This window comes from Metarhizium acridum (assembly GCF_019434415.1).
Source record: "Metarhizium acridum strain ARSEF 324 chromosome Unknown scaffold_13, whole genome shotgun sequence".
NCBI classification, from domain to species: Eukaryota; Fungi; Ascomycota; class Sordariomycetes; order Hypocreales; family Clavicipitaceae; genus Metarhizium; species Metarhizium acridum.
This window is the reverse complement of record NW_027094016.1, coordinates 4,032,622-4,055,509: the sequence shown is the minus strand read 5'-3', so window position 1 is coordinate 4,055,509 and position 22,888 is coordinate 4,032,622. Positions and strand designations below refer to the sequence as shown.

Genomic DNA, 22,888 nt, shown 5'->3' with positions numbered 1-22,888 from the left:
CAGTGTGCATCGTTTTTGCTTGCCCGATAAATCGATGTATACGCAACTGACCAGTGGTATATTTTCTTGTCGACTTCCCCGGAGATCACGATGCAGCATGGACATTCAGCAGCATCATCGTGTGGGTCGCGCAAAGATGGGACTTCATCACGGCGGGAAACGACTCGACATTGCTCCGTTCGAGGTCGAGATGCGAAGGCTCATTTGGTGGTAAGCAGTTGCAAACGGGTCCAGACTCGCCATATTATCGAGCCAGCAGCCCGTGCTTCCCAAAAACTGGGATACAAAGACGCCTCAAAACGTCAACGACGCCGACATGTTCCCGGGCTCACACAGGCCAATACGGTCGCGCGACGGGCCGACAGAGATGGTACACGTGCTCCTTATGAACTACGTTCACGAGATGTACATATCCGGGGGTGGTTTCATCCTACAATCTGGAGAAGATGCGCGCAAGGGCAACCCGCTGAACATGAATGCCCAGCTGACCCTACAAAGGGCCGAGCACCTTGCAGGACGGTTAGAAGAGGGCCTGCACGACCTCGAGAGGCGATTCGTAAACGGGGCTGTTGGGCCCGTTCACACGGCAGCGCTTGTTCTACGCCGCTTCATGACCGGCGGACTAGTTGACGTGTTTGTGTCATTGATGGACCAGCCGGAATGGGGAACGGAAATACTCGGCCCCAGGGATCTGCTATTCAAGTGCACAATTTCAGTTTGATATGAGTAGATAGAGCGGGTTGGGTTCTCATGGGTTGTCAAACTACATCTACAGCTTGATATGATGGTGAGAATGACTTCCCACCTTTGCCAGCGTCCTTGCGGCTCTCTAAGCGATCGTGCACGGAGCCTTCCGGGCAAGATGTACGAGCAGCATGAAGAACTTTTCGACATGAGCTATGAACGCGCAAGGTTGTTGGCATAATGGACCCTTCTGGCGTGGAAGGCACGTGAGAAACGGCTCAATCAGACGCGAGAAGACCTTGATATGTCACCTTGTATCTTTCGACTCCTGACTTTGCACCCGGGCTGCGGGTTGTGTGTACTCTGTAGGTGATGAGCGGCTTGGATTCGTGCTATCAGATTCTTTACCTATGCAAAGCTTGGAGATAGCATCATCATACCAACACTATGATGGAACATTTGGCATGAATTTTGGGTCGTTATGACGTATTAGAATCACAAACTATTAGAGGAAGGACGATCATATATCTTTGATATAATCTCGAGCATGGACGGGCAATGTTCCCACCCGGAACATACACTCCATCGCATGACTGAGCGCCCCTCTTACAGCGTGTTTAGATGACGAATGAATCAGGCTTCCCGATAACTACCCTGGTGCGGATGCCAGCAGAAGCCGTTGAGCTCACATCTGTGCCCCGAAGCTATAAAAGGCGTGACGCTATTAACAGTTGTCGGCCGCCCTGTCTAGTTCGTCCCGGTTCGCCGGTTCCCTATGTAGATCTGAGAATCTGGCCTTGATGTCCTGCGGCAATGACTTGCATGCCCCCCATGACATGACAACGTAAATGATCCAATTCCAAAATCCCTGCAAGGGCAGCACGAAGGCACTCATGAATACGACGGGGGCATAAGGCTGACCATTGTGTGCCATGGAGTAGACGCGATTCGCACTGGCAGGGATCCAGGTGATGAGAATGGCTGAAAAATAGAGCAGCGCGCACTTGGTATAGGACCAGGCGGCGTTTTTGTGTTCGAAGCTACGGCGCCGAGCGAAGCTTTGCTGAGTAGGGCCATGCCGACGCGGTTTGGCCCGGCTGGCCGTTGTTTTATCGTCACGTCCCTGGGTCTGGCCGGAAAAGACGGCATCGCCATCTGCGGACATTGTCGCCGCGGTGCCGTTACTAGCCGTGACCTCGGGGCTGGTGCATGACGAAAGATCGTAATCCGAGCTGAGGTCGTGGACCTGTCTGCGGATCTTGAAAATGGTGCCCGCCGCGGCAATGTAGATGGAAAAGGTGATGAGGATCATGGTCCTAAACAGAATCACTCAGCAATGCAAGTCTGGCAACGCAAGAAACCTAAGCCGTGGCTCACCACACAGGGCCGTAAAAGGTGCCGATGCGGAGGCCCTCGAGATCACTGGTAACCCAGCACCATAATACGGCATCTCCGTAAATCCGCTCGCCATTGTGCCGGACGAAGAGATATGTGAATGCGGGGATGAATGGAATGCCGTAGCAAGCCGGGAGGTAGATGAGCTCCATTTTATGCAGGCGCTTTATATCGAACTTGCGGTACACGGTGAGGTAGACATTGACAGCCATGGCGAGGATCCAGCCCACGTCGGCAGCCATGAACCTGGTGATGGCTATTAGCGAGATTACACACGTCGTTTCGGTGACACCAACCATTGGACCAGCATGGCTTGGAACTGGCATCCAAACGAGTCCAAGTTGCCCAGGAAGGACCGCGACATCAACGTGCCGACGTTGCTTGCCATGTTGCCGAATGATGCGTAAAACACAAGCCTGTTGACGGGCTTCTCTCGAAAGGTGCTGAAGCATGTAAATGTTGTTATGGTGAAGATACAGCCCAGCAGCGAGATGGCGGAGCACGCCCGCTCCATGATGCTGATGGCATTGAGCTGGCTCTCTGTAAGTGGACTCATGATGGCCAGCCTCTGCGACGACGCCGCCGCCCGACGCTAGTTACACGAGGTCTCGAGATTCGTGGCCGCTATCGGAGCACACTTGGAGTCGATATGCTTGAACATGATTGACAGGGCGGTTGGAGGTTGCGCGGCGGATGATGCATTGGCGGTGGTCAAGGTTCCGTAGCAGTGTGTCGGTGTGACGGAAAACGGCGAGGTGGAGGGTTGAAGCTGCTGTGACTACATGACGAGGCCGCGCCTTGACTCTGTCGATGAGCGAGTATGAAGTCTGGAGATGTGTTCTTGGGTAGAATGATGATGATGAGCGTCACGGTGGCTGGGAGATGGGAGCTGTTTTGAAAGCTGAGGCGCCGCCCACGTGATGCCGACCACGACCAGTTGACGTTCCCTGACTCAGCTCAACGCCATGAACAATGCGATGGAAAGTATGTTGTAGCTGGAGATTCCGAGACTCGGCAAGGATTTTCAGCGTTGGTGGCTGCTCGGAAAGCCATCATCTTGGACGCAAGTCCCGACGCCACCACGGAGCTTGGTCCACGATCGGATATGTCGCAGAGTGGCCGATGCGTGATGCGGAGTGGGCAGAAGGGGTCAAGTGGAAATACGCTCATCAAAAGCTCGGGTCTATGGAAACGAAGGTAATATTTCAAGTCCCGGAACTAGACTACTCCGACATTTCCCACCTTTTCCAGGGAGGCGTTCATCATGCCGGCCAAAGAAGGGGACTCGAAATGTCTTGTTTGGTCTATGAGACAGGGCCCACGACCAAACATTGCAAATGGGATCCGAGCTCTCGGATTAGTTGTTAGGTATTGAACACAGTCTCGGCTATGTTCCTCAACTGTCATCGCTAGGGAAGCCCCGTGCCCGATATCCCCTCACAAGCTAGATGGTCGACATTCATACACTTTCTCGAGAATTATTCTCCCCTGGTGGGTTGGGTATTTCCAGCCGAATGCAGCTTCACATTCCGTAAATGTCACTTTGTCCTCTCCCAAGTCAGAGGTAAAGTTGTTACCCATCACATCACCACTTTGTCGCCCCTGGTGTCTAGCGCTTGGCCGGACAACTCTGTACCACAGCAGCCTGAGAAAATTGAGGCATTTCATCGAGTCGACGCGATAGCAGAAGCTCCGTCCATCCGGTCGGCCACGGCTGGAGCAGTGCCGGGCGCACAGCCAGCTATTGACGTGATAGGCCTGCGTGCATGCCACCAACGTAATCGCCGCCGCCATCCAAGATATTGTGGACAAGAGTACTGGGTAGCCTTCCCGATTCCGGGACCGCCTCCGGTAGTTGAAGAATTGCACGGGGTTGGCTGCAACCGGACCAGATGTTGTGGCGGTCGAGTCGCCGCACATCCAGACACGTGGCCACAATTTGCTCTGAGCAAGCCGTCAAAGCAAAGCTCTTTTTTTCCTGGCCATGTTGGGGCTGCTTGCGCTACCTGATGTTTGTACCAGCGAAGCCGCCCTGAGACGGACTATTGAGCTCGGGCGAGACACTGCATGCGTTGTCCGGACTACTCAGCTCCCATTCCAGAGGATTGTACGGAGCACTCCGTTTTGTCTTTTCACTTGCCGTCCTCTGTTTCCCAGGTACTCAGTGCTGTCAAGGTACAGCGAGTAGGGCGAGCGGCGCTTTACAAAGGTCAACTGGTTCCAGTCTCCTCTCATCTCTGCTACCCGAAGGCCATCTGAGACTACGACTTCGCCCAACCACATTGCCGGTGACGGATTTTCTCATGCCCTTGTTAGAAATTGTGACTGTGTGGTGAGAAGAACTGGAGTCAAGCTTTTTGAACTCAATTTGACGCACAAATTAGCGTAACGTAGGCGCTACCCTTAGTTTAGACACATGGCACGCGAACTCCAAGAATCCGTGTCATATCCATACAGGAATCCTAGCAATAAATCGTGATGATTAGAGACTCACGGCAATCCCACAATACTGTTTGTTTATACCCAGAAAATGCTCAGTATCTGTTCCATATTGTGTATACACTCGAAAATAGCCAGTGAGGCGGCACAAAGTACTCCGTAAAATCCCTTCCTTTGAATTTGTGCCGCGTTTACCGAACCGTGTCAAAATTCCAGGCCAAAAAATTGACCACAGCTTCCGAAATGACATCCAAAATATGCGAGGCGCTTCAAGGCATGGCATAGGGCTCCCTCTTTTGAGGTATGCCGCTGTTACCACTATCGTAGAATGAGATTCATCCCTAGGACGAGTCATGTTTTTTTAGTGAGAAACTAAAGCAACGTTCCATACAATGTTTCATACGTGGAGGAATTTGTGAAAAGCCTGATGTTGCTCCAGGGATTTGCTTTTGCCAAATGTGTTCGTCTGATATGGGGATCGATGTACTCCGTGTTTGTCACATCTCAATTCTGCACCTCTAGGCCCACGACCCAGCTTGATACTGCAAGCATGCCAGCTGAACTGAGCTCACCAATACCGAAGCATCTCAAAAGCAGGTCTGAGATGACTGCGACGCCAGTGCATGTTGTTATGCAGGTTTCGCATCCGATGATCTAGCCTCGTTTTAGCCTTGGGGCCCAAAGTGCCAGAACCCCATTTTTCAAGACTGGTGAGATATTTGGCTGGCCTACAGGAGTATCTCGCAAACAGTGGTGTTGGTTTTGCTGGGACGTGCCGCGGCATCTCCCACTGAAGGTCGAGGCAGTTTATACTCTCGTGCTTGAATTAGCCTAAAAGACTTTGATCTTGTGGCTTTAGCCAGAGCTTCTTGGGATTGTATTCCCTCTCTTTGAACGATCGAGCGCTTAGCGCTCCTGTTGTCCATCGATGGTATTGTTGTACCAAGTAAATTGAAGGTTCGGGCTCAAATGAGGAGGAGCGGCTGATGAGTCTTAGGATCCGCCTCTAGATTCAATGTTTTATACGTCTGGCGTGCTTGTTAAAATACGCTCTGTTCAGATACTAGAGCGTATGGATTATGACATTTGACAATGACTATAACATGCCTTCAAGATGTGAAATCTCTAGCTTTCACCGTCTACTTCCTCAGCAATAACTCTCAACGGGTCACAAAAATCATTGCCCCCGTGCCAATCCCCAAGCCCTTACGAAGAATTACAATGTTAAGTAGCCTGAATTGAAATACTCTCTGCCACAATCCTCATCATTAAGCTGATAATATGTCAGGAGTCTTAATGAGTATTAGCAGTTTTCTTGGGTGGGCGCGGATTGCCAACATCCCTCCTCTTAGCTGAAACGGAATAGCTTAGTGTATACACAGCGAAACCAAGTGTCGGACGCTTCTCTTACTATGAGCTTTGAGAACCGCATCCCGAATCATATCTTCATCGGGATCGAGAAGGAACCCAGCTAGGTCAACCACATATGCTAGCACCCAAGTGACTACCACCGCAATTAAAAGCCCCAAGACGGTGCTTGTCATTCTCTTTGGAACATTCCAATCAGGGTGAATGGGCTTTGGAACCAGCTGTACTTGGCAACGAATCGCAATGTTATTTGGAGATCCCCTGGTAGAATAATAGAAAAATTATCAACTTGTCGAGTAGGGATGAATTTGCTCTCCTTCAAGGCAGATGACAAGGTGAAACATGACGGCTCTATCGATGCGCATTTATTTGTCTGATCATGGTAGTACCAAGACAGCCCTGTGACTTTGTCAGCGGATGACATGCAACGCCATCCCAATCATGACTGTCTGACAGGTCGTCAATCACGCGGCCATGCATTAGACAGTGATGATTGGGTGTCATCTTTTTCAGCCTGGAGCATCCAAGGCCATGCTGTTTGTAAGAAGACAAAGAATACCTTGCGATATTTGCCGTGCAGGAAGAAAATGAATGAAAGATGGCCTGAATACTGGCTCGTAGGAATAGCATGTAGTCAAATGGTAGATATCAGCGTGCCGGCAGGGTGTACCGTGACACTGAAATTCATGCCTTGACATACCAAATTTACACTTTATCCCCTCAAAATGAGGTCTCGTAAAGTAAAAAACATAATCTACTACGACGATGGGGTGCGGGGAAGTATTGATGCTACGTAGTACAACCGTCATGAACAATTCTGCGGAATGTCTCACAAATTACACGTCACAGGAGGAGCAGTGTGCAAAAAGTGAGAACCGAGGCAAGGAGACAAGGCTGAATTGGCTGAATTGGAATTGAAAACAGTAACGCTGTTACATGCTAAAGGTTTTTGACTCATATATTATTCAGGGAGTAACAGGTCAGCATCTGTGCATAGATAATTCGAGGTGCTCCTGAACTGGTAGTGCACGCAGCTTTTACATCACGGAGTATAGAGTACTCCCTGCATTGCCCATTCTTCCGCAAACACATTATGTCCGAAGTTTGCTGCCTATGGCCCTCTCAGCCGCGGCATAGGAGTTAAGCCACGGAGCACCTCCGAGACATTCATCATATACCTCCTTGCCGTCGAGACCAAAAATTGATTCCATAATGAATCATGGGATACACGCGAAAGAATTTTATATGCAGACATGGCATCAGGATTAAAGGGGGGCTGCCGCCATGCGCATTTCCCGTTTTTGGCTCATCAGCCTTTCGTAAGGAGGCGGTATTGTGACAAGGGCTCGGTGAGGGCTTGGAACAATAGCTCAATTCATCTAATAACAGTCTTTGGTATCAAAGGTCCTTGGTTCTCAAGGTTACAAGTGACTTAAAGGTCTCTAAAGATACAAGAAGTCGGTGAGGGTCTTTGCCCTAGGTCCCGTGATCGTAGCCCTTGTGTAACCGCGTGACTGATATCCATGACTCCGGCTTCAGTAGGGGTGGTGCGTCGTACGGAGTACATGCCCGGCTAGATGGTCCCCTTCTACCTGAGGTAAGACATTCCAGACATCATCAAGTATAGTTACAGCCTATGTGCCTATCTTACAATTTCGTTCCGGCCTTGCTCTAACTGAGGCATATGGCAGTACCACAAGAAATGTGGCATAAGCATTCCTCATAGCTGCTAAGGAAGCCATTTTAAACACCGCCACAGGTCCTATCGTGCGATACTTGGCAAACGTTTTGACATTTGATACCACGCCTGGTTTGAGAGGTAGGCCTACATTTACCTCATATCGAAGGTGCCTGATATCATTTTCTTAGATATATACAGCGGCCCGTGTATTACTTGGAAGCCATCCTTGTTTCCGTCTGTCAACGAGTACGCAATCTAGGTCATCGAATGCGTCGCCTAGCAGGGCCTCTTCATCTAGAGGTTTCAAATTAGGTTGGACAGTTCGAAGTAGGCTGTACACTCTAAATTAGAAGTCGGCTAGCTAAACCCACGGAAAGGCGGCCATGTCGATGTTCAACTATAAAGAAGGCTTCAATTCCCTCGATAGATGGATTCAATAAAGGACCAAATCCACATTTAATGTGACACATAGATTGAACTCGTAATAGCGTCACTGAGCCCCGGCGTCACAACGTCCTTACAATTCACGATGAAAAAAAAAACAAAACACAGAAAGCGCCGCTGTGTGATTGGACCTGCTGTGACAACGGCTGTGATGATTAAGCTCAATTCATCTAATAACAGTCTTCTGGTATTAAAAGTCCTTGGTTCTCTCCAAGGCCTAAAATGGCCAAAGAGCTCTATACAAGAGGTTGGTGAGCCTTGTGCCCTACGCCTCGTGATCAAAGCCCTTGCGTGACACCCGTGTGATGCCTGCGGTTACAGAACCGAGTGTGGAAGTATTCAAGGGCTGGGTGATACACTATACTGAGAGTTTTCGTACTCAGATAGACCTTCAAGGAAAGCAATTTTGCGATCGATCTAGGAGTTTTGCAGCAAACAGGTCAGGTTGGTGTCGCTACCTTGCTTTCGTCATTATTTCGGATCTTGTCCTTGGAGCGTATTACAACTCCTTGTGGAGCTCAGTATTAACATACTGGCCATACTTGCGACTTGGGAGGCTGGATACGTTGCCCTTGAAGAGGTCGGTAGCCGGTGCCAAGAACTATTGGGGATGGGTCATAAATGCTCAAAAGCACGTGCTGCATCTTATATTGAAACAGCTGACATGTTTTCGACCCCTCTTCTTGACACAATGAACGGTGAGACGAACGGGCCCATGCCCATGGCTGTGAACGCCGAGGCTGGACTTCACATCGTGGCCGGTCGGCTTACATCAGCCGGGCGTACGTTCATTGGCTTACATTTTTTTATCATAGGCCTCGATAAAACATACGCAGAGATTGCTGGTCTTCTGTTTTATATTTGCAACAATACGAGTACGGGGATGGAATTGGCTACAGAAGTCAAGGGCACATTTGATGACGTACAAATTGGGCCCCAACCTGGGGGGGTGCGAATTATCTCCACACATGTATCAACAAGTCTCTATATATCTCCTCACGAATCGGATCCTCTTCATGGCGAGCAGTTGGCAAATGGGGCGACACAATCGATGGCTTTCTCATTGCTGAGAGAACCTATGGTGGGAATGGGATTTATAGCATACATCACGATGCTGCGTGTTTGCCCGACCCGCACAATATCTGTCTAGAGCGATGAATCATTAACGAGGTTCCGGAGTCTGAGACATCTAAATTGGCATAATCGTTCCACTTCCTCCCGGGCCGAGGTCTTGCATCTGTGGTTCGCCGGCGCACGCGCAGTTGCCGCCAACGGTGGCAATTCTTCAGTGCAAATTCGATCTCCAGATAGCACCTGAACCAGGTGCAAATGCGGAAGCCAGCTCTTGTCAGAAATAGGCGGCTCGAACTGACACGAACAACCAATCTGAGTTCAAGATCATGAGCAGAATAAGTACTCACTATGAGGGTCCAAATATCCAGTTTCGACGACGCCATTCCAAAACCTCCGCCTCTTGAGAAGGACGTATAATTGCTAAACTTGATAGGAAAACGTGTCTTACTTAGTTGTGTTATATTTCATTCTATTATTATATGAGCAGGTATATTCTGTATATAGGAAACATATTTTACATTATAAACAATCTCCAGTCTGTCATGGAAAGAAGAAAGTGCTCGAAAAAAAAAAACCAATACAGTCAAGGAAAAGCTGTGGTAGTCTCTATTTTCTGCATCATCTCGATTCCGTAGCCCCAAATATCTCAACGACGCGACGCCTGTACGCCGTGGCGCTCAAACTTTATTCGTGAAAAAAAGTGTGCCAGCCTTTTCTGAGATGCGATAAAAATGAGGCTGTTCCCTTCCCCAGCCTCCTCAATGGTCCGTTTCTTCTGTGTATATGCGGAGCATCGTGGCCTGGTAACGCCATGGGACGCTGTGAATGCCGGGTCATCGACGTGTCGTCGGAATCTTGGGAAGGCGGGATGGCTTCACTGCTCGCGTTGTAGCTGCTTGTGCCACACTCGCTAGGCTCTGCCGGCCCAGAAACTCTCCGGGATGCAATGTCTCCGATGTGCCGGGGAGTAATTGCCAGGTCGTCCCTCCGGGTCTCAACACAACTCTCAATCTTATAACACCGTGTACTTAAGTCCGTGATAGAACTTGACTGAGAAGGCGCTGCGCATATCTCTTGTTGATGTAGACGATGACTGTCAATAGTTGTGGAAACGTGAGAGATGGCGCCGTCGAGTTGGTGATTCTATTCTGGCCCTATTTCCTTGGCCTGGCTCCCGTCCAGCATCGCCGATTGACTGTCGAAGCCTTCAAAAGTCTCTTCGTACCCAATCCCTTCCTCCGAATTGTGGCTTACTGCTATGGAAGAAGCTACCCGAGGCCTCAAAGAGTTGTCCACGGAGTTTTGTTCGAAGTAGTCGTTGTATTCGAAATAACATATGTCGTCGCTGGAGGAGGCCTCGTTCGCAGGCCCGGCGGAGGCGGGCTCGTAAAAGACAGATGCCCGAGGCTCTTCCATGGGCTCACCCTCAATGTTTTCGAGCCATCCGAGTAGCCTAGCCCTAGCGTCTTCATCATTAGGAAGGACAAGTTTTCCTACCGGTTTCTCAAGGGATCGGCTACCAGTCTTTGCCCATGGAAGAGCCCGAAGAGAAAAGTCATAGACGTGGCATAACACATGGGCGATGATATCTGTCGAGTCTTCAAATCCCTTGAAGTCGCACAGGGGGCACGACGAGACCCCCATGCGTTGTACTTTAGACCAGGATAGGAGCGTAGGTAAGGTATAGTTTCTCAGCTCGTCTTCATGCTTATCCTGAAAATGGTCCACAATATCACTTCTCTCCGAGTAGACCAGATCAACGTCTTCGCAAAGAGGGCATTCCCATTGCCACGGGTGGTCTGCATTGACGTGCTCTTCCCATTCCTGACTCGTAGTAAATAACACCCAGGGAGTTGGGCACTCTTCGACGAAGCAGGTGTAGGGCGATAAATCCTCGAAAAGATGTTGCCTATAAAAATAATTAATAGTCTGCAGAATGCCAAAAGGTTTCAGGATAGAGCTTTCGCACCTCCACGTCTCAAGATCTTTCGCCTCTTCGCAAGGTATTGTTTGGCAGCAACAGGGACACTTGCAAAAACGGCGCTGAAGAGCGGCCTTTTCCATGACTGGCAACTCAGGGTCTAATGAGCTTGACGTCCTCTGCGTTCCGTCATCTCCTGGCCGGTACAAGCTGAACGACGGCTGCGTGTTGTTGGGACACTGTGTCGTTGTGGCGGACAAAGGAGATTCTGGTGGTAGCTTTGGCTCATCCTGCAAAGCTTGAGATGCCCTTTGTGCCAGCACAAAGCGATGCCGTCTTCTTAGATTCGCGTCAACCAGTCGCCGCTGCACGGTACTCAGTTTTGATGAGTCAACATGGCTCTGAATACCATTAGTGCTGGGTCGGCGTAGTATGATAAGCTCAAGATGTTGCCTTAGGTCGTCGAACTCTGCTGGATCATAGGGTAAAGGCTCTCTTTGATGCCGCGATGCTTTCCACGACTGTCTAATGGCCAAGCCCACCATGGATAGATTATTCATGGCCGCCTCACTGCCGTGGATGAATTCACCTGCTGCTTGTTCGTTTTCGGCGTGCGTTTCGTAATCATTTAACTCGTCAGAGAGCATGATTAGAATGTGTTTGATCATTACCAAATCGTCCGGCCTGGACCTGTATACCCGGTCGAGAGAGACTGTTTCTTCGGCGGTTGCTCTGACACTGTCCGCCCAGAGGCGCAAGCCTGCCAACATGCACTCCAATGCAATTTGATTCTCGTAATAAACTAAGCTTGTGCAATTAGAGAACATGGAGAGACAATCTTCTGTGAGAGCTCTCACGGTCGCGTCGGTTCGATCCGGTGTCCATAGCGGTTGGGTTGCCATGTCGTGCAAAGGGTTGGGTGGAAGAGGGAAGATGGAAGCCCTAAAAGAAAAAAAAGAGTCTGTAGTCAGCTTGAAAAGACGTTAGTAAACTGAGGCAAATATTTGAGCATGGCTCTGTGAGGTACCTAATGGGAGCAAGTTCGTGTCCTGTTCGGCTCTTGTGTTTCAGTTGTTTGTTCACGGATCGCCAAAATGTGTCAGTAGCCACTGTTTCCTCGGCGATGAGAAGCTATGATTAAAGGATGCACGATTCCAATACTAATAGGAAAGAAAAGTCAGATGAGGAGATTCCTGGATTCGTGTAGACGGTATCGCCACGAGAGGGGTTGGTACGACTATTGGGCTGAAATGGTCTGGTGAGATGCCAAAGTTCAACATTTTCAAGTCGCATAATCGGGCCGTAGAGCCGCCGGAGCGATAAACTCGTTCATCGCTCAGGCTCCAGTACCATGTTCGAATCATTCAATGTTCCAAGCCTTGACATGGCCACCTCAAATGTTTGCTACCTCCTGGGATCCTGCGCTACCCTTCTTGGCAAGGTTATTACTGAAATATGCCACAGGTCGAGGAAATCGCTACCAGATCATGCCCATCATGCAGCAGGTGAAATAGGGGCAAGGCTTTTCCTGATTGGATCACGTATCAAGGACATGCCGCCGTACTGGATTTGGCCTAGTTTTGAGGAACTTTCTCGGATCCTGTTCGAGAAGCTGGCAAGGATCTGTATGGCAAGTAATATCTCTGCTGTAACTTGTGACCCACGTCCTGTTCGGATGACTGACACCCTCTTCTGACCAGTGGCCGAAGAACATTCACATCTCGGAAGGAACTGTCGTCAGCGACTGCTACCGTGTGCTCACTGGCCTTTTAAAGGAAAAGAAATGCAGTGGACTAAAAGCGTCCATCAAGAACTTCTTGTCTGATAGCCAAAACCATGAAATTATAGATGACTTGCACGAAACCTGCCGAAATTTATACGAAAAGATTACTTTAAATGAGAAAGAGCAAATTCGGGGCTTACCAAAGGGTGCCAGAGACGTGCACGTAGGGGACTATTCAAACATCAGCAAAACTGTTTTTGAACTTCTTCAACTCAATTGCAGGTGTGACCCGACGAGACCCAACGCCTCACCTGGCGAGTTAAAGTGGCATCCAGCCAGACTCTGTCTGGATGAAGAATCTACGGCCGGTTACCTGGACGTCCTGGTTTCCTCGATGGACATGTCTTTCTGGCAAGGCTTACGACTGATGCTGTAAGTCCCAGGATCACGGTAGCTGTGTGCGTGCTCAGGCTTACAAGTCGACTAATGTAATTAGAACATCAACAAGCAGCGAGTCTTCAGTACCCCAAAGAGAAGTACTTGACGAAGGAGATATCTGTGCTCTCCTAAGCGAGCCGACATTCGCCCGCCTTGTGTATTCAATTGACCGCGAAAAGGCCTGTTTCCTCCGGCTTCGCCAACCTCAACTTCCAGAGCTATTGCCCGCGCCAGGGAATGGGCTGTCACTGTCGGACATCCTCAGCCGCTATCGACTCACCCCGTCACATAGAATTCTTCTCGCATATGTAGTAGCACACACTTACTGGCAATTCTACGACTCGGAGGTGGTGAGAACAAAATGGACGAGCGACACGATTTGGTTCATGCCCAGTACCAAGTGCGATGGCAGTGTAGATGGGGATCGAATACCTCTCAAAGCATTTGTATCTCTCCCATTCGGCACATTAAGCGAAGCAGTAGAGGAAGACCTATTCTGCAGCCAAGAACCGTTGTACCATCACTGCCCCCGCACCTTTGCCCTGGGAGTTATATACTACTTGAGATTGGGCTCCTCAGGCCGTTTGAAACTAAGCCGTGCCGGAGAAGGCTCTCCCAGGCAAACTTTGATTGCAAATTCGCTCAAAATGCGCTGATTGAACTCCGAGAGGCTTAATGGCCTGCATTTAAGGACAAAAGCTTTTTCGTTGATGCCGTAAAGTACTGCCTCGATAGCAAGAACTTTTCTCAGTACAATACTGTCCAAGAATTGGGGGAGCCTGAAATAGGAAAGGAAGTGAAGAAGGAAGGTTCTCCTCAAGTGAAGGGCGTAGAGGCCAGGCGGAAGAGTCTTTACTATCATGTCGTCCGGCCTCTCGCATGGCTTGCAAACAATGGATTTAGGCCACGCCTTGGGGACCGTGGATATATTAGCAAAAACCAGAGCTTTTCATCTTTGAGGTCGAGCGTCCGAACCGATGGCACATATCCTCATGATAGCGGTTTATTTCACTCTTCTGTTTCTTTGGGTCCTTTAAGATGGCTTCAGCAGCTGAAGACCATTAGCGCGTCTGTTGATGACATGCGACAGGCAACGTCAAGTACAAGGCCCGTACGAATTGCGATTTTAGACACAGGCCTCAGACTCTCTATTCCTTACTTCCAAGACGATTTCGATGGACCAGAAAGGAAGAAGCAGGTAATTTCCTACAAAGATTTCGTGGGCCAGAGTGATTCAGACATGAAGGACCTATTCGGTCATGGCACTTTCATGATGCGGCTTGTTGCGGAGTCCGCGCCGGCCGCAGAGATCATGGTTGCGCGAGTTGCAGAGAATACAGAAGGCCTCTCTAGCTGTCAAACAAATATCGTCAAGGTAAGTGGCCTATTCCTGATCACGCACCGAGTTGGCAAGCATCTCTACTGGTACTGACTAACGTGACGTGCGCAGGCGATACAATGGGCAGGTAGTGAGGGTGCCGATATCATTTCCATGTCTTTTGGGTTTCCGCGTCCCATAAAGGATATTTCTGACACAATAGAATCTGTTTCACGCCGTGGAGAAGGTGTCGTCTTTGTCGCCAGTGCTGGCAACTCGCCATATGAGGAAGAGGGCTTCCCAGCGTGCCACCCGTCTGTTATATCCGTGTACGCGGCAAATAGCCATGGGACCTTTTTGGAGTCCAACTCGCAAACCCCGAGTAAAAGGGCAGATGTGCTATGCGTCGTTGGTGAAGTGCCGGGGGAGATACTTGAGGAACTACGTGACGAGCTTCCTGGCATTTGCCAGGCTGGGTCGTCGGTATCTACTGCAATAGCTGCCGGTATCAGCGCCACGATGCTAGCCTACGGAGACTTTCTTCCTCACATCCTACCAGCCAGGCAGGGGTCAAGCGTGTACAAAAGAATGCACACATCTCGCGGAATGTAAGCAGTCTTAAAGGCAATTGCACAGAAGAAACCAAACGGCCGATGGTTTGTGAATCTGGCCAAATTTTGGCACAACAACAGCACGCACGCATCAAGGGATGATACCGTTTTCAAGAGCCTATGGGAGGTTCGCAGACGCTTGAACGAGGAAAATTAGCACTGGCTTTGTTCTACTTCTGTGAATATACCAGGCCCGGCGTCGATGCCAAGCCAAGACAAAGACGGGGTTTAACTATTGAATCGTGAAGCAAACGTTACAGTAATAGAGGATATCGGCCGGACATCACCAAAATATTACTCACAAGCATGCTCTTATAACTCCTAATACGGCAAGACAAGCATTCCAACAACGCCGGGCCGGCGGTGTTTTGGAATTAAATTTTAACCTTATACTAGAACGTGGAGTATTATTTGGTAAATAGTATAATTATTAGGATAACTTAACTTAGAAAGTGAGATGTATTATAAAATACTACGCCACCCCTTGCACGTTAGAGCTGTGGGTGCAAGGGGTACGATCATCCGAAGGCTGGGAGTCCTTGGGCCAAGCAACTATTAAGCCATTACATTTAGCTAGCTATCTAGTTATGCAGAGCCGTGGTCTGACCTATATGGATTCCGTGTAAGGACCTGTCGTCTTCTATGCCGCTCATCCCTCATCTTCATCTTCATACCCTCTGGTGGAGACTCGTAAAACAGGTGACCACGATCAAAGGGCGCATCCAGCATCAAGCCCTGGAGCGTTTTTACGCGAGAGACAGCTACGTAGCTTAAACCAGTCTGAAAGTCCCGACAGGAGAGATCTGTCACGATGACATCTTCAGTGATGCTCTGCGACTTGTGAACCGTAATGGCGTAGCATACGATCAGGGGAAACTGCGTGCGAGTGCAGAGAGTGCTTCCGATGAGGAAGTCCCTGTCTACTGGGAGAATCGGGACAATCTTTCTGCCATCAGCGGTGGTCAGGAACACAGGTCCACTGTACTTGTCAAACTCCATCATGATAACACAGGGAGGGTCTTGGACTGGGTCAGCCCCCGGTGCCCAGCCGATATCGTAAACGGTACCGCGAGCGCCGTTGCAGAGACCAACTGGCTGCCAAAGGTTAGATGTCAGCATCAGACGGGCGCCAATGCATATAGGGATCTGCTTCGCAAGGTTGCCCGCCTTGTCATCAGGCGCCGCAGCCGCGCCAAGGCCGACATTCTTAGCCTTGACCTGAATGACTGGCCGGCCGAGGCGGTCGAGGTGGTAGTGGTTATATTCGTTCACCCTATCTTTCGTGGCGTATACTCGCAAGGCGTTGGCGAACCTGGCGACCTCCAGATCATCTAGCTTCGCCTGTACTCGACCGGAAAGGAGTTTCCAGGACTCGACTGACAGTTGGAGGAGCCGCAATTCCTCGAGAGCTGTGCGAAACGCCTTCTGATCGTCGCCCCGTTGCCGTTGGACAACCTTCAAGAAGACTGATTTATCGAAGCGTCTATATGCGTTCCTGCCTTTGATCTCCACTCCCTGCACCTCTTTATCGTAATAGAGCGGCTTCTGTAGCACGGGTGGAAGCTGGAAGAAGTCGCCAACCAGAAGGATGTTAAGACTACCAAAGAACTCCTCATTCCTACTCGGGAACGCCTCGCGCAGGCGGTCATCGATCCAAGAAAGCTGTCGCAGTCCCAGCATGCTCTTCTCATCGATGATCAGGTAGTTGATGTCCTTCAGCTTCTTCTGGAGCTGGGCCATGTCAGTGGGCGAGAGGGGCTTGAAGTCCTTGTTGATTGGAAGGTGTAACAGGGAGTGCAAAGTAGTGCCCGATATCTGATTTCCCGCGACGCCAGTGGGCGCGGCACGCCAAACAGGTGTCCCTCTCCCGGCAGCAGCGGCTTGGAGGTGCGCGGAGAGCAAATTAATGAGGTATGACTTCCCGGTACCACCTCCACCATCCACATGGAGCAGCAACTGAGAGGGTTCCTGATTCAGGAAGTGGTCCATCACGGTATCGTATACTAAGCGCTGATCCCGGTTTAGGGAATCTCGAGCTTCCAAGGGCTGATGATCCACATCAAGGTCAAGGCGGTTTGCCGCCTTGCGTTGCTTCCAGTAGTCGCCCTTGAGAATACCGTCATCAGTATACCGTCCAACGTGAGGGGTCCAATCATAATTGATGTCGATGTCTCGGCGGCCGAGCATGTCGATATCCTCTTCCTCCAGCGGGCGGTCGGGAAGCATGCGGGCGAGTTCATGCCAGTCTTCATCCACAATGGGCTCTTCATGGACCTCAAGCTCAAATTCGTCGTCCTCAGCCCTCAATTCATTTGTATCTGGCTCCCCATAATGATCGTCCGCATGGGTGTCACGGTGCTGCTCTCTGCAAAACCTGTACGCAGCCGCGAAGGAATCGAACCGCTGCCCGCCCACGGTGAGCAACTCCTCTGGAGAGCGATGCGGATGAGCCATCATCAATTTAACACGGCAGAAGTCACCAAACTGGGGAGATGCCTCCACGGACCTGTATCGAGGAAAGTAAGACAGGACTCTCTTCTTCGCGTTGGCAGCGAGTCTCCTCCACGTCTTGAGATTATACGATTGCAGGTACTCGAGGTAAGTTGCATCCTCGTGCTGGTCATTTCTCTCGAGATACCTCCTGTAGCTGCCGACGGTCTCGTTGACATCTTCATCCACGCGATACGAACGTGCATGTTGCTCCAAAGGACGGCAGTCGACAGAGACCACCATCCGCGTGCCTTCCTGCAGAGGAATGTTAAGGAGAAGATGGGAAATCTCCTGCGCCGAGTAATCTCTCTCGGCAATCAGCTTATTCATCAGGCGAGAGGAGAAGGATAATAGCGGCTGAAGGTGTGCCGTGTGCGGCAAAACCTGGTCTGCAAGCTTACAGTAAGGCTCAGTCTTCTTCTCAGATTTGCTGCAATACTTGGCAGCGTACGTAATAACCGCCTGTAGGCTGGTGCAAGGAGATATGTCGATATTGGCTAGCCAGCCTAGTATAATGGCGGGATTGAAGTGATTCATGAGGTTGTCATTCCGCGCCGCCTCGAAGACATAGTACGACTTGCCTTCCTTCCTGATCACTGCGGCCAGCTCCCGCAAGGCACGAGGAAAGTCAAAACGACACTCCCGCTCTGGATTGGCCGCATTGGCCGCCTCGATATCTGCAGCAGCGCCTTCCATATCCCTCGCCAGATCAACGGTTCTCTTCCTTACGCGTAAGCAGTATGTGGTATTGCATCTGTGGCGCTGGCAGCGGTTGACGATTTGTGAGAGACGCAGGAATGTCAGTTCTGTACTCAGTGGATCTACGCTCAGGGGGTTACCCTCACCCTGGGGCATAGTCCTAGTCGGCTCAGGATTAATGGCAGTGATGTGGAATCCCCACGTGCGTGCAAAAACATCACGAGCGGCTTCATCCACCATGTCGACTCTTGGGCAATTCTCCATCCAGTACAGGCCATGGTTGTGCGGACTGCCACGCCCTTGCCATTCATACCGATCCCAGTAATCCGTAATGTTGAACTTCTTGCTTAACACGATATCTCGAAAGAAACAGTATCGGCGGTAGAAATGGAAAGCAGCAATGTGAGGATTCTGACGCAAAAGTTGGCGCGAGAGACCCATCCTCTCGGACTCGGACGCAGCCAGCCATTCATCATATCGGGGCATGTGCTGGTAGAGACTCCGCCAGTGTAAATCTGCCGGGCTGAATGTGATGAATGCACCAGGACATCCAAGGTTGTAGGCATAGGCCTCGAGGTCCTGCCTCTTCCTGTTCCAGAAGGGGCGCGTGCCGCGAATAGGTACCGCATGTCTTGTGATTGAGTTGATTAGCACCTGCGCCTCAGGGTCCTCGCTGTGCTCCAGTGCCTGAACAAGCTGCTCCCGTGTGAGCGGTTCATGACTACCATCGTGTTGCTTCACGAAGAATTTGGACCGTGCACGGGCCTGTGACCGCATCAGAGTATTGAAGGCGACGAAGCGGAAGGTCGGGTGGCGTGCAAAACGCCCGTCATGCCAGCGCATCGCGTGCTCGATGTAGTCCTTGTAGTCGATTGACCGTAGCCGAGGCTCAACAAAGTCGGCTCTCCCGTCAGGAAAGAGGCAGGGAAAAGCTAAGGAGAGTAGGGCATGAGAGCGATTGAACTCATTAATGGGTGTGCGCCGTATATTCGGAAGCTGCAGCTCGTGCTGCACCTGCTCCTGGAAGCTTGTGGAAAGCCTTGGTTCAGCTTCTGGTTCTCCGGCAAGAATAGACCGCAGAGCATCGAGCTCCGTGTCCTTGGCCAAAAGGTCCGGCACCGCAGCCTCGTCCTCCAGGTCCGGTTCTGCCTCCTCATCTTCCTCGGGTCCAACTTCGGCAGCCTCCACCTGGCTCTGGGGGATGTCGTCCAGGACATTGCCATCTTGAGGCAATTGACTCAGCCGCTCTTCGTCGATGACGATGCATCGATAGCCAGGATGATGGCGCCGGAGGTAGTTAAGCCATATGGCAACTGGCTGGCGGCGTACACGGAACTGGCGGGTGAATTGCCGGCTAAGGTTTGCATGGGACGACGTATTGGAAGGACGGAGTAATACAGTGTTCAACTCCCGCGGCAAAAGCGGGAGTTGGTTGTACACCAAGCCAACCTCGCGGAGAAAGTGAACAACATGTCCCCGATATTTGTACTGCTGGCCCCGCACAAGCATAATATTCACGTGGACGTGAACACGGCCTATTAAAGACTCTTCAGTAGGTGTAAGCTGAGGCAATTGAGTCGGTACGGAGCCAAAATCCAACTGGTTGTCCACAGAGAAGAAGTACGGCTCTTCAGGGCCGCGTTTATCATCCTTTCGACAGCAACGCGCACAAATGCCATCAGAATCGATCTTCATCTGGAACCAACGCTCTTGACATCGACCACAAAATTGCATTTGGTCATTGTCCAGCTTTGTCCAGAACTCACGGAGGATTGCTTTATCACGACAGGTCAAGGCGCAAGCGTCCAGGTCCCCATTCCACACCGGATCTTGTGCGTGAAATACGGCCGATTCTTCAGGTGGAATCATCACTGGACTCCGGTACCGTCGTGGCGGCCCCGACGATCGAGTTTGCCTTTGAGATTTTTTTGGCCGCCCTCCTGTACCAGGGGCAGGACCACGGCGAGCACGGCGACGAGGCCCTGACTTTCTGGAAGGCTGCCGCGAGCAATAGCGAAGAGGGCTTTCGTCCAAGGCATTGCTATTATCGTTCCCGTCTTCGTCCCCTAGATCGGAATCAGACTCTACCCCTAGGTGTTCGAGGTACTTCCGTGGTCGAGCAGGTGAAAGCAGCAAGTTGAAATAGTCCTCGACGTCAACATCAGATTCAGAGAACTGTCCCCTGTCATCCGCTTCCTTGGTCATTCCATCCCCATCTGGGAGCTCATTTGCCTGTAGTCGATCTTGACTCCCAGCTACGTTCCGTGGTTAGCTTGAACAAACTGCCGGGACCACAGCACAAGGATACCTTCTCCAGGACCATCAGAACCTTCAAAGACGCCGAGTTGAGAGATTGTGGGAGTTAGTGACACAGCCTCCCCTGCACGGCGTCGTGAACGATGGTCGCGCCGAATAGTGGCCTGCTTGGCCCTGGCGCCGGCCTTGGAGGCATCATCTTGCGAGTCCTTCCCGCCCTTGTGGAACCTAACAGCCAGGTAAGAGTAGTCCACACCAGTCGTGCTGCTTCGGACAGTAGATGGATCAGAATGTGAGGCGACAGGATCGGTCGAGGGCGGCACAGGCGGTGAGGGAGCTAGAGCCCGGAAGAGCCGCGAGCTCGCTTGGGTTGGTGGGATCGGCGTCCCCAGCACTATCTGCGGCTGGCTGCCTGGCTCTCCGAACAAACTCCTAGCTGTATGTTGTTGCCGTAGCTTCTCTGGCGATGTAGGTTGGGTTCCAGATCTCTGGTTAGGAGGCGATAGGCCAGCGTCTCTGTCGGTTCTTTTCGGGGCAGATCTCTCAGCTGAGGTAGGACGGACAGCCAGCTTTCTCAATGCAAGGACGGCACCTTTGGACCTGGCACGCTTGATCAGGTTAGGGAGGCATATATAGTATATCAATGGTGTCAGTTACCTCGGAATTGCGGTGGTCCCGGCATTCCAGACAGGTTGTAGTTGGATTGGCAGATTTCCTCCTGCTAACGAAATTACTTGGTGATTTTGTTCGGTCGCAAGACGGGCAATGGACTGCCAATTCAGATCTAGGACTAATATTACCCCTAGAATCATAATCCATACCCAACCATGCGGTACATCTGTTTCAATAATGGAAGAAAGGCTGCTGGCCAAGCAAACGAACAGATCGCTGGGCAAATTTAGCGATTGTAAACGATTGTAAACGATTGTAAACGATTGTAAACAGAGAAGTAAACAAAGAAGCACCGACAGACGGTGGCTGTCCTTTACCCACTTTTCTAGAGCCACCAACCAATCCAGCCTTCTTTCGCGATTTCCCATACAAAATTTGGACCAATAGAAACTTATTTGTCAAGCCTGCACCAAACCCTCATTATTCGGAAAACTTATGGATTAATGTAGAGTCAGCCTTCGGCTGAATAAATAAAACCTATATTATTTATACCTTTTTATTTATAATATATTACGCTACCTAACGCCGGGCCTAGAATGGTACGGCATAACACGACGCTAAGAGAAAAATACTATTACGAACGACACTGCACGAGAGACGGGACGGGACCGCACCGGCTAGGACAGGCACGACCCGTAGGCACAAGAAGAAGGCAAGGGCACGTGACTAGCCACGTGACCTAAAAGGCGATTAAAGAGGTTAATGTTTAAACGTATTAACTAAGAAGAATTAAACTAATTAAACCTTAAGCTAATTAATTAAGGTTTAAAGGGATTAATAGTTAAGTTAATTAATCTAGGATTATAATAGAGAAATAAACGGGTACTTAAGAAGAAGGTATTTTACTATAATTAAGTAATTTAATTCTTTATTAATTAATTTAAGTAATAGTCTTACTATTAAGAGTTATACTCTTAATAGCCTTATTATAATACTACTTAAAAAGCTACTTTATAGTATTTAATTTAACTTACTTTTTAAGAAATAAACCTATTATACCTTAAAATCTAAGCTATTATTATATTTTAATTAATTCTATTTAATAAGTTACCTTAAAACTTTAAGTAATAATAACTTCTAAGATATTTACTTTAAGCGAAAAGACTATTAACCCTAAGAAGATAATAAAGTACCTTTATAATAAGATTATTAAGCTTAAAAAGTAAAATTAATAGCTTCTTAATTAATAGAATAATCTTTATAAAAAACTTAAGGTATAAGAAGAGAAACTTATAATAGTTTAAAATCTTATACTTATATCCTTTATTAATAATAATAATATATTAAAATTTCTTAAGCTTAAATTATATAATAGTTATAAGGGTAATATAAGAAACTTTCTTATATAAGTTTAAGCTTACCTATAAGTTAACGAAAAAATCTATATAATATTTAAGTTATAAATTCTTTATATTAATAACCTCTTAATTAAAAAAGTAATAGAATAATAGAAGCTAACTCTTCGCATATATCTTAAATATAATATTAAAGTTAAAGTAAAAGTTATTTATATTTTCTTTAATTATAAAACCTTTAAAGAATAACTTCTTATTACATTTAAAAACCCTAATAAGTATAAAGAAGCTATATAATAGCTTACTTAACTTAAGTAAACCGAATTTATAGCTTATTACGCTAAGAAGTTTAAACGTATTATAATAAAACTTAACTAAAA

At 49.3% G+C, this 22,888-nt stretch overlaps 4 protein-coding genes across 4 annotated transcripts; 2 read left to right on the top strand and 2 right to left on the bottom strand.

Annotated features, from left to right (window-relative positions):
• Nucleotides 1-316: 316 nt before the first annotated feature.
• Nucleotides 317-721, top strand: J3458_003791 (uncharacterized protein; the record flags this gene model as incomplete). Its single annotated transcript, XM_066117966.1, has 1 exon — nucleotides 317-721. The coding sequence occupies one exon, from the start codon at nucleotides 317-319 to the stop codon at nucleotides 719-721; it is 405 nt and encodes a 134-aa protein (XP_065977762.1).
• On the bottom strand, nucleotides 669-3,940 carry J3458_003790 (uncharacterized protein). The gene is made up of 3 exons (XM_066117965.1): nucleotides 2,376-3,940; nucleotides 2,062-2,325; nucleotides 669-2,000 (listed from the first exon to the last, which is right to left on the bottom strand). Exons 1-3 carry the CDS (start codon nucleotides 2,633-2,635, stop codon nucleotides 1,409-1,411), a joined length of 1,116 nt encoding a protein of 371 aa, XP_065977761.1. The 5' UTR covers nucleotides 2,636-3,940; the 3' UTR covers nucleotides 669-1,408.
• Nucleotides 3,941-9,540: 5,600 nt separating this feature from the next.
• Nucleotides 9,541-12,490, bottom strand: J3458_003789 (uncharacterized protein). The gene is made up of 3 exons (XM_066117964.1): nucleotides 12,034-12,490; nucleotides 11,055-11,977; nucleotides 9,541-10,994 (listed from the first exon to the last, which is right to left on the bottom strand). The coding sequence occupies exons 2-3, from the start codon at nucleotides 11,906-11,908 to the stop codon at nucleotides 10,229-10,231; spliced, it is 1,620 nt and encodes a 539-aa protein (XP_065977760.1). The 5' UTR covers nucleotides 11,909-11,977; nucleotides 12,034-12,490; the 3' UTR covers nucleotides 9,541-10,228.
• A 1,758-nt stretch (nucleotides 12,491-14,248) lies between these two features.
• On the top strand, nucleotides 14,249-15,444 carry J3458_003788 (uncharacterized protein; the record flags this gene model as incomplete). The annotated part of the gene is made up of 2 exons (XM_066117963.1): nucleotides 14,249-14,542; nucleotides 14,618-15,444. 2 exons carry the CDS (start codon nucleotides 14,249-14,251, stop codon nucleotides 15,095-15,097), a joined length of 774 nt encoding a protein of 257 aa, XP_065977759.1. The 3' UTR covers nucleotides 15,098-15,444.
• Nucleotides 15,445-22,888: the final 7,444 nt, after the last annotated feature.

Excerpts from the sequence above, each read along its gene's own strand:
- J3458_003789 (XM_066117964.1), bottom strand. The coding sequence starts at position 11,908 with ATGGCAACCCAACCGCTATGGACACCGGATCGAACCGACGCGACCGTG. Across the intron at positions 10,995-11,054 it reads AAAGATCTTGAGACGTGGAG|GCAACATCTTTTCGAGGATT; the intron begins GTGCGAAAGCTC and ends TTATTTTTATAG.
- J3458_003790 (XM_066117965.1), bottom strand. The coding sequence starts at position 2,635 with ATGAGTCCACTTACAGAGAGCCAGCTCAATGCCATCAGCATCATGGAG. Across the intron at positions 2,326-2,375 it reads CAAGCCATGCTGGTCCAATG|GTTCATGGCTGCCGACGTGG; the intron begins GTTGGTGTCACC and ends AGCCATCACCAG. Across the intron at positions 2,001-2,061 it reads ACCTTTTACGGCCCTGTGTG|GACCATGATCCTCATCACCT; the intron begins GTGAGCCACGGC and ends GATTCTGTTTAG.